Raw genomic sequence first — 16,277 nt, 5'->3', positions numbered from 1 at the left:
ACAATTATCAAGTGTGACCGTGTACCCTGCAAGACATCTTTACAAAGTAGAGCCCAGCAGAGCTGACCCTGCGCTTGAAAGAAAATCAGTCTACTCAACACTCTACATGATCCTGTTCACATTTTGTCGCTTAAAACGAAACAGTATTTTGAAAGGACAACACCTCATGGGTTTGTTTTTGAAAATGAGGTCATGCAGGTAAAGGAATACCACAGTGGTGCATTCTCAGTAAGTGTTTGTAATCAACATCAGCTACGATTATCTGAGACCAGGCAGTTGCAGTGTTTGAAAACAGGATCTTTCATATTCTAAACACGTTAAAAAGAACATCACAGAATACAAACTAAATTAAATAGGAAACATAAGAACATGAAAATGACGATATGTGAAAGCCATAGATAAAATATCACCATTGGGAGAGCCAGAAAGATACCACTTTTCCATCCTCCTTACTGTGTGACTTTGAGGACACAACAGTGTCAAAATCGGGAAGGAGAGTTGTTCACTGGGGAGTCCATGAGAAACTGAGTTTACGGAATAAAATCAGAAGAGAAGTTCTTCCTGGGATATATTTCATTTTTTAAAAAAGGAAGAAACGAGAAATGAATGTAGCTCTTACCCCTAGCAGCTTGGCAATGAGCTAAAATGTTATTAAGATATCTGTCAAAACCAGTTCAGTTAGCAGGAGTGAGGCTACGGAATGTGTCCTTGGGGCGCTTTCAAACCAGTGCCATTAATGCAATCTTGCAAAACAGCAAACAAAATGGACAACATACAAACAAAGGGCAAAGACAGAACAATCCCATTATCAGCTGTGGAGTGAGACCTGGAAATTTCAGGCTGTGTGATCCTTCAAGGCATGACTCGTGATACCTGAACCATGTAAAGTAAATGATCTAGAGGGTAGGAATGTGGCCAGGAGAAGAACAAATGAAAATAAAAAAGGCAGAGAGACAAAGGGAGTCTGTTTCTCAGGCATTTAAAAACATAAAAACCAAAAAACAACAAAATTTTCACTTCCAAGGGTAAGCAATGAATATGTGAGAGTGGACTCTTTCATTTCAACCACGCCCCAGGTCTCAGCACGGCCTGAAGAGCTTTGGTCTAACAATTCCATTTCCAGCCTGTTGGTTCCCACCGTGGCACTGGCTGTTCATGGCAGAAGAGAGGCAGGGCTGTTCAAGGCAGGGCAGGGATCCCAAAAACATAGCAGGAGAAGTACCATGACATTTCAGAAGGCCAAAACACTCCAATCTGTGACAGCCCTTTAATTTATCCTCCATCTAGCTAATGGCACACATTTGGCCTCCTCTCCCCTGGATCACCCCTTGCCGGCTCGCAGCCCAGACACCTGAGGAGAGACTTTGGCCGGGGGCTTCCTTTCATTTTCAGGTCCTCTTTTGCTCCCATTCTTTGGCCTCAAAATGAATACAAATTGACAAAATGGAATCATTTCTGCTTGGCACAGAGCTTGGCAACCAGATAACACCAGCAAAGCCAGGTCCACATTTACTCTTCCCCACATTCATCGGCATGCAAAGTTCCAAGATGGAAATTTGTTTCTCCTGCAGTTTTATGACACTTCCACTGCCTGATTATCCCACTTTATGGCAATTTGCATCATTACGGGCCTGTGGCAAATGAAACAAATTGCCATAAAATGTTGGGGAAATCCTAAATCATGGCTCTGTCTGGCTTGCTTGAATGATGACACTGAGGTTGAATTCAGATGGCTTGGTTCATTTCGCTACAAACAGTCATGCCGGCCTTAATGGGGGCCACTGGCTCAAACGTCAGGATGCGTGGTGACTACCAAATGAGGCAAACTAATAGAATTTTTTTCCAATGCACTAAGCAAGTCTTCAGTAAAGAAAACACATTGATTCCGAAGTTGTTTACTACAAACTAAATAGAACCCCTATAGCGTTTCCCATGCAGCTCACATTAGAGCTAAATTAACAGCCCTCATATGTATCCATTCTACTAGTACCAGACAAAAGTGCTTACACCATTAGGAATGTAAGTTGCCTTAGTCTAAATCTTGATACAGAAGATTGTCTTTTTCATTTAACTGCCTCGCTATCAAAAGTTGTAATATCAGGCATAGACAGGCTTTAAAGAAAAACGAAATGCACTGAATGATCATGAATAATTGCTGCATTTTAATTCAATGGTGATGTGTTAACTTGAAAGTAAAAGAATAGGAGACCAATGGTTAGACATGTGAGAGGGAAAGAAAGAAAGAAAGAAAGAAAGAAAGAAAGAAAGAAAGAAAGAAAGAAAGAAAGAAAGAAAGGGAGCTTTCTGTGCCGATACCCTTCTCACAGCCATGGTGACCGTTCCTAAAACCCGCCAGACCTTCTGCAAGAAGTGTGGCAAACACCAACCCCACAAAGTGACACAGTACAAGAAAGGCAAAGATTCTCTTTATGTCCAGGGAAAGCGGCATTATGACAGGAAGCAGAGTGGCTCTGGTAGGCAAACTAAGCCAATTTTCTGGAAAAAGGCTAAAACCACAAAGAAGATTGTGCTGAGGCCTGAATGTGTTGAGCCCAACTGCAGATCTAAGAGAATGCTGGCTATTAAGAGATGCAAGCATTCTGAACTGGGAGGAGATAAGAAGAGAAACAGCCAAGTGATCCAGTTCTAAGCTTCATATTTTGTTACATTATGAAGACAATAAAATCTTGAGGTTACGTTCACTTCATTTGGTTGCAGTTGGTCTTTTAAGTGTGAAATAAACTAGTGCCCTAATAAAATTCCCTTTGTAGGGAAATTTATGCTAGGAAGGAAGGAAGGAAGGAAGGAAGGAAGGAAGGAAGGAAGGAAGGAAGGAGAAAGAAAGAAAGAAAGAAAGAAAGAAAGAAAGAAAGAAAGAAAGAAAGGGAAAGAGAAAGAGAAAGAGAAAAAAAGAAAAGAAAGAAAGAAAGAAAGAAAGAAAGAAAGAAAGAAAGAAAGAAAGAAAGAAAGAAAGAAAGAAAGAACGAACTTTAGGCTAACAACTTTAATAATTATTATAACTCTTGTTGATTACAATCCTGGCTCTGCTGTTGCAAACTTCCCCTGTGAGTACGTTTATGAGAGGAGAAGCTTCATAGTAAGAAGTCCTCTTGGCTCACGACTCACAGGATTCACTGGGGCCATGAGACTGGAATAAAAGCAGTGAGGTTTTATTTCTCACAATCTCCTATATCTCGCATCCTCCTAACCTCCAAGTCATCCTGAACGTTCTGACTCAAGACACTTGCAGTGGATGCTCAGCTCTTCCTATAAAGGAGGCAAGCCTTCCAGAATCACCCCTGTATCCTCTCATACCCTCCCCCCACCTACTGGGGATGTTCCCTGGATCATTTAAAACAGAGGAGAATGGCCTATGTGCAGAGAACCTGACAAAGGAGAGTCCTGAGTATGGAATTAAAATAATGACAGACAAACTATATCAAGAACTCAGTATCCAGGTAATTGTAATATTCTTGAAAGCAGGACATTTTATGGAGTCTGGCTTTACATAATTTCACACACACACACACACACACACACACACACACACACACACACACACATTTTTCAGGTAATACTTGACTAAAAGGAAGTAATTAAATTCATCATTATCACGAGTATTTAATATGTGCTAACCACTGTATTGAGAGGTTTAAATGATTATTTGATTTCATCAACCCAACCCTGCCATTAGCCACTTCCAGATGAGTAGCCTAATTCATAGAGAGGCTAACCTACTTCCTCAGGGATGGACAGGCAGCAGACACACAGCCAGAATCTGAACCAAAGTCCAGTGTCACCGAGAATTCCATGTGCCCTACCACCGCACCACACGGTTGCAACGTACAAATCAACTTTTCTGCTAAACTAACATTATTAGTCCAACAATAAACTCCACAGGATAAAAGGTCCTTGCATAATTTTAACAAGTACCACACATTGGGCTGCTCCTGGATGATTTTTATGACTCATTAGCACAGCCTTTTCTTCCTCTCACTCGTTTATCCTTTTCTATTTCACCGTCATTGCCTAGACAAAGTGTCATAGTCTCTCACTACAGAATGAAGAGTTTCTGACTCTGGATTTCACTTTCTTTCCATCTTGAATTTGTTCATTGCGAAGGGCACCAAAGCCGCACCTCATAAGCCAAGCCCACAACACTAACCAATGTAAAGATCTCAGGTATTTGCCATTTACGGCAGTTGGAATTAATGTCGTTTGAGTGACAAATTAAAGTGCATATTTCCAGACTATAAATATTTATTCTGATGTTCCCTTAGATTTCACATATGTTCTTTTCCTTTTGGTTTCTAAAGCAGGAAGCATAGAAGAATTTCTAGAAATCCACATGGTCTCGAACCAGAGGTCCTAATTTGCAGTTTCTAAAGCATCTGCTAAGTTTATGAATCTATACGCCACATATAGATTTTGAAACATCCCTTTGGCATACATTACATACTCAACCTCATATCTGAAAGCAGAACCAATGAGCTAAAATTCTTTAGTAATAACCAAGTTTGGGGCTTCATTTTAAAACCACAGCGTGGCAGTTTTCAGATCCACTTGCATTTTTCAGGTCTAGTCTCATCATGGAGAAACACTGGCAATTCCTCAAGGAACACTGACATACCTGTGTGGCATTTCAATGAGGGCACACATTTTCATTCTTCCTCTCAATTCACCAAAATGTGTGGTACAGATATAAATTTATTGTTTTTATGACAACCCAAATTATCCTGTGGTTCAAATGTCTCCGATGGAAGGAAGCATTTTAATAAATAAGATGCAAACTCATTGTTTCTTTTCCATGCTTGAGGCAACATTAATTGACCAACCTACACAAATAATAGCATAACGATCAACATAACAGAACGATCAACAATTGATTGTGAGATCAATAATAATTTAAAATCTGCTCTTCTTTTTTGAGAACTTGCCCCATAGCTTACCATAAACTGTAGGCAATATCTATGGGAACCTCTGTTAAAATTTTCAAAGAATCCACTCCATCAACTAGTTGTGCTAGAACTTTCCTGTGAGCTGAGAGGAAGTATGTTATGGGGTTAAGAATTTTTCCCTGTGACTTCAAAGCCAACATCAGATACAGAAGCAGGAGCCATTCAGAAATCTTATGTCAATCCTCTTTGATAAATCCCACATTCTTGGCATTTCCAAAGTTCTATTTCTTTGATCAAACCCTGAGTGCTACATGCATGGTACATATTCTCTGTGGAAAATGCATACGGCTAAGGGTTTTCTAAGATGATCTCATTTAATCCTCATAGCAACTATGAAGCATGTACTATTATCCCCATTAGAGATAAACAAACTGAGCTCACCAAAACCAAGAGACCCCACCATGTGAAAGATGAACCTGCAACTAAAACCCTAGGAATGTGATAAGAGTGTCCAAAAGGTTAATAGCTATATTGCCTCCTTTAGTCATCCTCCTAAAGGCTGGTCTGTAAAGTTTAGGAGCTTACTAAGTGCTTTTTCCATCCAGGATTTAGCTCAGAAGTCATCTTTGGGCTCATAACTGAGAAAACACAATTGACTGGAGAACAGAATGGAAGAAAACTTAAAAATCACTAAGCCCAATTATATATAAGAGAAAATAATGTCAGAGAAGAGATTAAGCAAAATCCTTTGATCAGGAGCTTCTGCCTAAACACTGTGGCCTTCTGACATGCCACATTCCAAATGTAAGTAAGATTGGGTTCACCTTCATCAAGCAGTGATATAGGGATCTGGGACATACCGCTGAGCATCTTGTGAGCCAGGATTAGGACTTTCGATTTGTTTATGTGTGTGTAACTATCTCTCCGGTGTCCCTTGGCCCAAGGTAAAGTAACTCTACTTTGTTATTCGTGAGCTGTAAGGGCCCTTTCCGGTATAATTCAACTTTCTCCCAACACTTCAACTGGAAGTACTATTAGTAAAATCCTTTCCAATAATTCTGCTAATAGTTTCCAGCAAACTTAAACCTGGAGCGACATTTGAATGAATTTATCTGTAGTGGACTTCTGCAGGAATCTATAAGTCATTCTGATTCATTCTCAGTTTCTGCAGGAAAGTATTTATTTTCTAAGATGAGACAGAATAGAAATGGGAATCATTTGTATGGAATGAAGCACAGCTTGCTGATTAAGTTACCTTCTTTACCTTTATTATTCCTGAAGGATTAAGCCACGGGAATTTTGGAACTCAGAGCTACAGATTTCTTCTTGGGATCTCTCCAAAATCTCAGAGAAGCACTAAATATCCCCACGGGGTTCTAATAATTTGCACCACGTTGAAGTTGAGATTTTGTCTGGAAAAATACTCTGAAAAACCAGCTGGTTGAAAATCCGACCAAGCTTCATCTGCTGGTATATAAATACATGAAAATGTGTCCAAAAAAATCAATTCTCTTATATGCTCCATTGAAAGTGAATAACCAAAATACAAGTAATCATGTGAAAAGAAACAGAGGAAGTTATTGACTGGTAACTGGCATGATTTTTCAATAATGAATAATACCTTACAATAGTGAAAGGGTTTACAAAAGTAAAAATTCTTTTGAGGTATGTAGATTAAGCACAAACTCCAAAATATCAGAAGTCCCTGTGAAACCATGACCATTCATTTTTACCTTATAGAGACTGCGATGCAATTGGAATGAATTTGTGTTCAGGTTTGGAAGACATAGCCACTAAAACTTCAGAACAAAACTTTCAATCTAACTGGGAATTAACCCTTAGAGGGATTGAAATGGTATGTAATTTTGCCTGCCTTCACAGATAATTATTAAAATACGTGAGACAAGAGGCTCCTAAGAGTCAATTATAAAACCTGTCCTCAGGAGTTAATAATTCTGAACCAATTCCAACATGTCGGTCTCTCCTCATACCACCAAGCAATTTGTGAGCATCAGCTGGGTGTCCTACAATTCAACTTAATTCTGACACTACCTACTCAAAGAGAACATCAGACTCCACAGGTTAAGGGCTCAGTCCCACAAGACTGCCCTCTACTTCAGATGCCAATTGCAAGTCCAGACTGTTACCTGTGCTTGTGACCAACAGGCTCTAAATCAGAGGTTCCCACGACTCCCTCCTTGGGTTCAATCAGTCTACTAGAGTGCCTCACAGAACTCGGGACAATCGTTTATTAAAAGGGTTTATGAAGGATATGAATCAACAACTAAATGAAGAGGTACATAGGGTAAGATGTGGGGAGAGTTTCCATGCTCTCTGCAGACTCTGCCACTGTCTCCAAATATCCATGTGTTCACCTACCCAAAAGTTTTCTGAACACTGTCCTTTTGGGTTTTTATGGAGATTCCATTACATAAGCAAGACTGATTAAGCCACTGGCCATTGTTGATTGAACTCAATCTCTGACCCCTCTACCCTGCCCAGAGGTGAGAAGGGTGGTACTGAAAGTTCCAGTCATATTTCTCTGGTGACCAGCCACCATTCTTCATTGCTTTCCAGAAGTCACCTCATGAACATAATGAAAGAACTTTGACTACTCTCATCACTTAGGAAATTCCAATGGTTTCAGGAGCTCTGTGCCAGAAATGGGAACAAAGACCAAATATAGATTTCTTATTATAAATCACAACATCATGGAGATAGAGCATCTTCAAGACAAAGTAGACCCCTACCACTTGGGAAAACAAGAATAAGGGTGCCTGGGTGGCTCAGTCAGTTAAGCATCCGACTTGAGCTCAGGTCGTGATCATGCAGTTTGAGGGTTCGAGCCCCGCATCGGGCTCTGTGCTAAAGGCTCAGAGCCTGCAGCCTGCTTCACATTCTGTATCTCCCTCTCTCTCTGCCTCTTCCCTGCTTGCACTCTGCCTCCATCTCTGTCTCTCTCTTGCTCTCTCAAAAATAAGCATTAAAAAAATAAATAATAAATTTTAAAAAACAATAATAATATGATCCATGAAGCCAGGCCTTATCCTGACCCTGGCCCAGGGGACTTCAAAAATAAGGAAGCATGAACACAGACAGGTTCCTGGGACACACAGGGAGAGGAGCCTCCTTCAGAGATTCTGCCAGGTGTAGACTTTTAGGGGAAGAATGGACTATATAACATCTCTTGGGTCCTGAAGTAGAAAAGAGATTTGGAAAGAAGGAGTATCTCTGAGAAGGAAAGATTCCATTCTTGTCAGGAGAAAGACTGCCAAGAAAGGGTTTCTTTTAGTATGTACCCCAGGACAAGCTCTGCTGACATGAACAACTGTGAACAGGCCACAAAGGTAATAGAATGTACAACTTAGCACCTACTGACATCCTGTGATCTTTCTCTAGGGTGCAGCCCCCACTCTAGACAAGTTTTATCATTGATCTTAGCTACGGGGAGGCTAACAAAAGCTAAGATGATAGCAATTCAACATTGTTAAAAAACTGTTTCTAATTTTAAATTGTATAGAAATTATTAAAAAAACAAAACAAACAGAAGCACACCCACCAACCAGAGTTTATACATTTTAACATCTTGCTCCATACATTACACGTTTCTTTCTTCTTTCTTCACAGACATAGCTAAATCCCAACTACGTCCTCTCCACCTTCCTCTCCTTCTACCCCGTGAAAGTCTACTGCAACCTGGAAGTTGATGCTTACCACTCCCATGCATTATTTTCAATATTAAGTAAATAGGAATTTACTAAAAATATGTAGTATGGCTTTGTATAACTTTTAACTTCTCAAAATGGCATTCTTACCAGGAATTCCCCACATTGGCTCTATTGACATTTTTGATGGTGTATTAGTTTCCTACTGCTGCTGTAACAATTGGCCCAAAACTCAATGGCTTGAAACAGCACAAATGCATTCTCTTACAGTTCCAGAGGTCAGAGGTTAGAAAGGAGTCTTACAAGGCTTAAATCAATCTATCAGCAGGGCCTGAGAGAGAATTCATTTCCTTGCCTCTTCCAAATTCTAAACATGTCTTCGGGGCACCTGGGTGGCTCAGTTGATTAAGTGTCTGACTCTTGGTTTCAGCTCAGGTCATGGTCACACGGATTCGTGGGTTCAAGCCCTGCACTGGGCTCCATGCTGGCAGCAAGGAGCCTGCTTGGGATTCTCTCTCTCCCTCTCTCTCTCTGCCCATCTACTCATGCTGTCTCTGTCTCTCTCAAAATGAATAAATAAACTTAAAAGATAAATGAATGAATGAATGAATAAAGATGTCTTCATTCCTTAACTTATGGCCTTGCATCACGTAGCCTTTTCTCCCCATTTCGATTATCACATTGCCTTCTTCATCTTTGACCTTCTCCCTGCCTTTCTAGATAGGCCCTTGTAATTACACTTCAGGTCCAACAAGACCATCCAGGATAACTGCCCCATTTTAACATCCTTCACTTAATGACATCTAAATTCCTTCTAAATTCCTCCTGCTAAATTCCTTCTGCCACAGAAGGTAACACTCACAGGTTCTGGAAATTAGGACATGGACCTCTTTGGGAACCATTACAGACACTACCACAGGCCAAATAATTCTTTCTTGAGAGCCATCCTACTCATGGTGGAAAGTCGCTGCATACCTGGCTTGTATCCAGTAGATGTTAGCAGCGTACCTCTTGTTTTAGCAACCAGAAATGCCTCCAGGTGTCTCCTGGTGAGCAAAATCACCTCAGCTGAGAACCACTGTTCTACATGTATGTTCCCCACATGGATATTTCACTCTCATTGCATGTGAGAATTATCCATGTCAAAATATTTAAGAACTAGTTCTTTAATTTAATTGCTCTATCATATTCTGTTAGGTGAACAGAATAAAATATAAACGTTTTCCCAACTTTTTTCCATATTCCAAACAATGCTTAAAAATCTAACAATGCATAAAACAATGCATAAAAATCTAAATGTCTCCTCATAAGTATACATGAAGAATTTATGCCAGGGCAATGGTTCTTTCTTTAACATGATCAGAATCACCTGGAGAGCTCCTTCAACTAGCCCACCCAGATTCAGTAGGTCTGGAGCAGCGCCTGAAATAGGGAATTTTTAACAAGTTCCCAGATGAAGCTGAAGCTGGTGGTCTGTGGACTACTCTTTGAGAACCACTCCTTTAGGATATATATCTGCAAGTACGATTTTCCAGGTATTGCCAAACTGCTACCATGGTGGTTATGGCAATTTCACTGCCACCTGCAAGGAATTGACTCATGTTTGCCTACAACCAGACCAATAAATGGTGCAGAGAGACTGTCATTTCTTACAAAAGCAAAGGGGTGGAACTGCATTTCGTAGCCTGTTATTTTGTATTTCCCACATTAAAGGAGTCGCACATACTTTTGTAAAAGTATTAGCTTTTTGGGGTTCCTATTCTCTGTCTTGCCTGTTCTTTTTTTTTTTTTTGCCTGTTTTTCTAACAAGTTATGTGTAGAAATTCTTTCTACACTCCAGATACTAAATTTTTGTCAGTTGTACACACTGCCAATGCTTTTCCTGGTAGGTCTCTTATCTTCTGAATTTGCTTGTAGCTTCTTTTGATTAAAAGATATTTATTTCAACATAGTTAAATTCATGTTTTTTATAGCTTTTGATTTTTCATCTGAAGAAATCTTTGCCTTCCCTAGAAGTCATAAAGCTATTTCTCTTAACTTCTATAAATTTTGCTTTACATATTTTTGGTCTTTAGTCCACCTGGAATTCACTTTTGTGCATGATATGAGGTAAGGATCTATTTTAATGAATTCCACGTGGATAGGTAGTTGACTCAGCCCTACTTATCAAGTAGTTGGACTCAAGGATTTGCAATGTCTCCTTCACCATATGTACATATATGTGCATGATCCTGTTTGAGCTATTATATTCCACTGAATACCATTTGTGCCAATACCATACACTTTTAACCACTGTAGGTTTATAATAGGTCTTAATTTGTTAAATACTCCTTTCTCTTATTCAAAAATGCCATGGATCTTCTCTTGATTCTGTTAAGTAAAATTTTAAATTAGCTTTAACTCTATGAAAAGAAATAAACAGAATTTTTATAGCTCTTGAATAGAAATTATAGATAACAGTTGCTATTACTGTAACATCAAGTCATCCATTCAGTAACAGGGCACACCTGTCCATTTATTTAGGTCTCTTTTTATGTTGTTTAATAAAGTTTAAAAAGCTTGTCCATAAATGTCTTTGGTAACTTTTTGGGCATTTGTTCCTAGGTCCTTAAAATACGTTGCTATTCTTAATGACATTTTAATTGAATTTTCTAATTGTTCTCTTTGTTGTGTGTTTTAAACTTATTTCTTCAATTTGAGAGAGAGCATGAGTGAGCAGGGGAAGGGCAGAGAGAGACGGAGGAGAGAGAATCCCAAGCAGGCTCTGCAATACCAGCATGGAGTCCAACGAGGAGCTCGAACCCACGACCCTGAGGGTCATGACCTGACCTGAGATCAAGAGCCAGAAGCTCACCCAAATGAGCCACCCAGGTACCCCTAACTGTTCCTTTTGTATAGAAATGTTAATGTGGTTTGTACATGGATATTATATCCAGCAATCTTGCTGAATTCCCTGATTAGTTCAAATATGTACATTGAATTAGTTCTATTCCTGTAAGTTTTTCTAGATAGGCACTATTATCGTTTCCAAATAATGATGCACGTGTTTTCCTTTTATTCCCATGCTTTGTGGTGTTATCATGCCAGTTAGAATCTCCAGTGCTATACCAAAGAGAGCTGCTGACAGTGGAGATCCCTGTCTCCTACCCATCTCTGAAAATATTAATATTGATTTTGCCATGTCACCATTAAGCATAATACTTCCTATAATTTTTTAAATTACCATTTACCAGGTTAAGAAAGTTAACTAAGAGAGGTTGTCATGGGTAAATGCTGAATTAAATGTGTGTCTTGTATTTATTGTTTGATTATATGGTTTTTCTCCTTTAAGCTGTTAATGAGATAAATCACACTGATTTTCTAAGGTAGTTTTTGTATTTATCAGTTATAGCTGAATATATTTTAAAGAGTCAAATTATTCTATTTATCTGTTGTGAAACACAGCAGACCCCTGCCCTCACCATGTCCTCATCCACAAAGGCAATGCATTTTATGTCTTTTAATGGATTCTTTCAGTGCTTATTCTCTATTCCTAAAAAAAAAAAAAAAAAAAAAAAAAATTGATGCTTATTTATTTAGGGGAAACAGAGAGAGAGAGAGAGGGCAAGCAGGGGAGGATGAGAGAGAGACAGACACAGAATCCAAAGCAGGCTCCAGGCTCCCAGCTGTCAGCAGAGAGCCTGACGCGGGGCTCATACCCACAAAGCACAGGATCATGACCTGGGCCAAAGTCAGACGCTTAACCGACTGAGCCACCCAGGGGCCCCTATTTCTATACTCCTAAATAAAATGCTTGCACATTGTTACTTCTTAATTTTCCAGAGCTTTAATTTTTATCATCTTTCTACTGTCTTTCACTCCCAACTCCTTCCACAGAGATATACTTCCCTTCCCTCTCCCATGCTAATAAATACTTATTTTACTTACGTAAATATTCTGCGTTTACATTATTAAAACTATACAAATACTATTCACAGCTCAATGTAGTAAGCTATGATTATTTTTCCTCTGCAAACTTTATATTCTTACCACATACTGTCTTGTTTTCATCTGCTAAGTTTTCTACAAGTTTACAACCAACACCGAACTCTTCACCAACTGTCTAAAACTCATGTGAAGATGATCAGATATATCAGGTATTGTATCAACTTTATCTTCCTGAAGAAGTCTCTCCCAGGTCCTTTGACCTGCTCCAGCATGGATGGTTGTCCGGCCTGCCTGATACATAGCTATTAGCTTAGAATCGGATCTCCAAAATCTAGTATCCCATGCTTCATTCTTTGGCTTATTCCTCTTTTTATGAAATATATCCTCTGGTAGATTCCAGAGAAAGAATAGGTGGAGATAAAATAATACAGCTAAACAGAATTATGGGAAGGAAATTCTTTTTCCTCAGAATGTTGAACACTACTCCATTGTTTTTCCTCTTCTAGTGGTGAGGTTGAGAAATAAGAAATCCTTGTGATTTCTGATACTTTGTATGTGACCTTGGTTTTTCTGTTTATTTTTTTATTTCTGGAACCTTGATGATCAGTCTGGCCCCAGGAATCCAAATTTTCACAGTGATAGGTGTTAGTGTAGGTCTCTTTTTACTATTATACTAACGCATCTCTCTTGTACTTTTAAACTCATGTCTTTTAGTTTGGAAATATTGCTAAATCTTTTTGTTGACAATGTTGATCTCCTTTCAGAACCCCTATTATTTGGATGTTGTACTGCTCTTCTAACTTTCTTCTCTTTCTTCCATGTGTTTTTTAATATTCACCTGCTTTACTCTTTATTGTAATAAATTTACATTACATATTTATCTAATTTTTTTAAAAATCTGTATATGTCCAGGGGCGCCTGGGTGGCGCAGTCGGTTAAGCGTCCGACTTCAGCCAGGTCACGATCTCGCCGTCTGCGAGTTCGAGCCCCACGTCAGGCTCTGGGCTGATGGCTCAGAGCCTGGAGCCTGTTTCTGATTCTGTGTCTCCCTCTCTCTCTGCCCCTCCCCCGTTCATGCTCTGTCTCTCTCTGTCCCAAAAATAAATAAACTTTGAAAAAAAAAATTAAAAAAAAAAAAATCTGTATATGTCCATTTGGTTAATCTTTTGCTCCATCCATTATTAATTTCTGTGTGCTTTATCAGTCACAGAGAGTAGTACATTAAATTTTTGTATGACTTAACATTTTGTCTAACTTCATAAATTCTACCAAGTTTTACTTTATATACAGAGGCTATGATTTTAAGTACTTAGAGAGGATCTGAACTGTTATAATTTCCTGACAATCGTTGCCTTTATCATTGTGTAATGATTATGTAATGATTCTCTACTTACTAAGTATGACAAATATAGCTACACCAGTTTTCTTCTAGTCCGCATTAGTCTGACAAATTATTTCATTTTCTTTACATGCAACCTGTGTCATTACATTTTAGGTGTTTCTCTTTGAAGCAACATATAGGTAGGGTTTGTTCTTTCTCAATCTCAAAGTCTCCAAATGGGCAAAATTCATACATTTCTATTTCTGCTCCTTTAGATGTATTTTAATCACTTTGTGCTTTCATTTTATCATACTTTTCCATACGTTTTGTGCTTCTGTGCTTTGTGTTGAATAATCATATTTTACTTGTCTTTCTTCCACAATTTCTACTAAGTGGAATACTTAGTATCAAAAATGGTCTTAGGGGCGCCTGGGTGGCTCAGTCAGGTAAGTGGCCGACTTTGGCTCAGGTCATGATCTTGCGGTTCATGAGTTTAAGCCCCAAGTCGGGCTCTGCGCTGACAGCTCGGAGCCTGGAGCCTGCTTTGGATTCTGTGTCTCCCCTCTCTTTGCCCCTCCCCTTCTCACCCTCTCTGTCTCTCAAAACTGAATAAACGTTAAAAAAAATTATTTTTAACAAAAATGGTCTCAGGTGCTAACCCTTTATCACATGTGTCATTTGCAAATAACTTCTCCCATTCCATAGGTTGCCTTTTAGTTTCCTTGATTGTTACTTTCACTATGCAGAAGCTTTTTATTTTGATATAGTCCCAATAGTTTATTTTTGCTTTTATTTCCCTTGTCTCAGGAAACATATCTAAAAATGTGCAGGCAGATGTTAGACATTTCTGCCTTTGCTCTCTTCTAGGATTTTTACGGTTTCAGGTCTCATATCTAGGTCTTTAAACCATTTTGAATTTATTTTTTTGTATAGTGTAAGAAAGTGATCCAGTTTCATTTTTTGAATGTAGCTGACCAGTTTTCCCAACAGCATTCATTGAGGAGAGTCTTTTTCCCATTGGATATTCTTTTCCTGCTTTGTTGAAGATTAATTGATCACAGAAGTGTGGGTTTATTTATGGGTTTTCTATTGTTTTCCACTGATCTATATGCCTACTTTTGTGACAGTACCACGCTGTTTTAATTACTATGGCTTTGTAATATAACTTTGAGTCAGGAATTGTGATACCTCCAGCTTTGCTTTTTTTTCACAATTGCTTTGGCTATTCAGAGTCTTGTGATTCCATACATATTTTAGGTTTGTTCTCGTTCTGTGAAAAATGATGTTGGGATTTTGATAGAAATTGCATTAAATCTGTAGATTGCTTTGGCTAGTTTAAACATTTTAACAGTATTTGTTCTTCCAATCCATGAGCATGAAATGTCTCCATTTCTTTGTGTTATCTTCAATTTCTTTCATCAGTTTTCATAGTACAGGACTAACACCTCTTTCTTTGATTAGGCTTATTTCCAGGTATCTTATTATTTGGGGGCAATTGTAAATGGGATTGTTTTCTTAATTTCTCTTTTGCTGCTTCATTATTAGTGTATAGTAATGTAACAGATTTCTGGACATTGATTTTGTATCCTCAAAATCCTACTGTCATCCTACTGATGACAATATTAGGTCATCTGCAAATAGTAAAATTCTACTTCTTCCTTACTGATTCTGATGCCTTTTATTTCGTTTTGCTTTCTAATTGCTGTGGCTAGGACTTCCCGTACCACGATGAATAAAAGTGGTGAGAGAGGATATCCTTGTCTTGCTCTTGACCCTAGTGGGAAAGCTTTCAGTTTTCCTCCTTCAGTATGATGTTCACTGTAGGTTTTTCATATATGGCATTTATTATGTTGAGGTATGTTCCCTCTAAACCTACTTTGTTGAGGGCTTTTATCGTAAATGGATACTGTACTCTGTCAAATGCTTTATCTGCATCTACTGAAAAAATCATATGGTTTTTATCCTTTCTCTTGCTGAGGGGAGGTAAAATGTTGATTGACTTGCAAATACTGAACCATACCTGCATCCCACGAATAAATGCCAAATGACTGTGGTGAATGATTTTCTTAATGTACTGTTGGATTCGGTTGGCCAACACTCTGCTAAGGATTTTTTTTCATCTATGTTCATCAGAGATATTGGCCTGTAGTTCTCTTTTTTTGTGATGTCTTTAGCTGGTTTTGGTACCAAAGTGATACTGACCTCATAGAATGAATTCAGAAGTTTTCCTATTTTTTTTTGAATAGTTTGAGAAGAATAAGTATTAACTCTTCTTTTGGTGTTTGGTAGAATTAGCCTGTGAAGCCATCTGGTCCTAGACTTTTTGTTTGTTGGCAGTTTTTTGATTACTGATTTAATCTCTTTGCTGATCAACAGTCTGTTCAAAATTTTTTTATTTCTTCCCACTTCAGTTTTGGTAGGTTATATGTCTAGGAATTTTTCCATTTCTTCTAGGTTGTCTAATTT

At 38.6% G+C, this 16,277-nt stretch overlaps 1 protein-coding gene across 1 annotated transcript; it reads left to right on the top strand.

Moving 5' to 3' along the window:
- Positions 1–2,299: 2,299 nt before the first annotated feature.
- LOC122475446 (60S ribosomal protein L36a-like) lies at positions 2,300–2,707 on the top strand. The gene has a single exon (XM_043567445.1). It carries the CDS (start codon positions 2,330–2,332, stop codon positions 2,648–2,650), a length of 321 nt encoding a protein of 106 aa, XP_043423380.1. The 5' UTR covers positions 2,300–2,329; the 3' UTR covers positions 2,651–2,707.
- Positions 2,708–16,277: the final 13,570 nt, after the last annotated feature.

Source organism: Prionailurus bengalensis, chromosome D4 (genome assembly GCF_016509475.1).
Source record: "Prionailurus bengalensis isolate Pbe53 chromosome D4, Fcat_Pben_1.1_paternal_pri, whole genome shotgun sequence".
Taxonomy (NCBI): domain Eukaryota; kingdom Metazoa; phylum Chordata; class Mammalia; order Carnivora; family Felidae; genus Prionailurus; species Prionailurus bengalensis.
Note: the sequence above shows the minus strand (reverse complement) of the source record. Positions and strands in the feature narration are given on the sequence as shown.

Coding starts and splice junctions, on each gene's coding strand:
- LOC122475446 (XM_043567445.1), top strand. CDS start 2,330: ATGGTGACCGTTCCTAAAACCCGCCAGACCTTCTGCAAGAAGTGTGGC.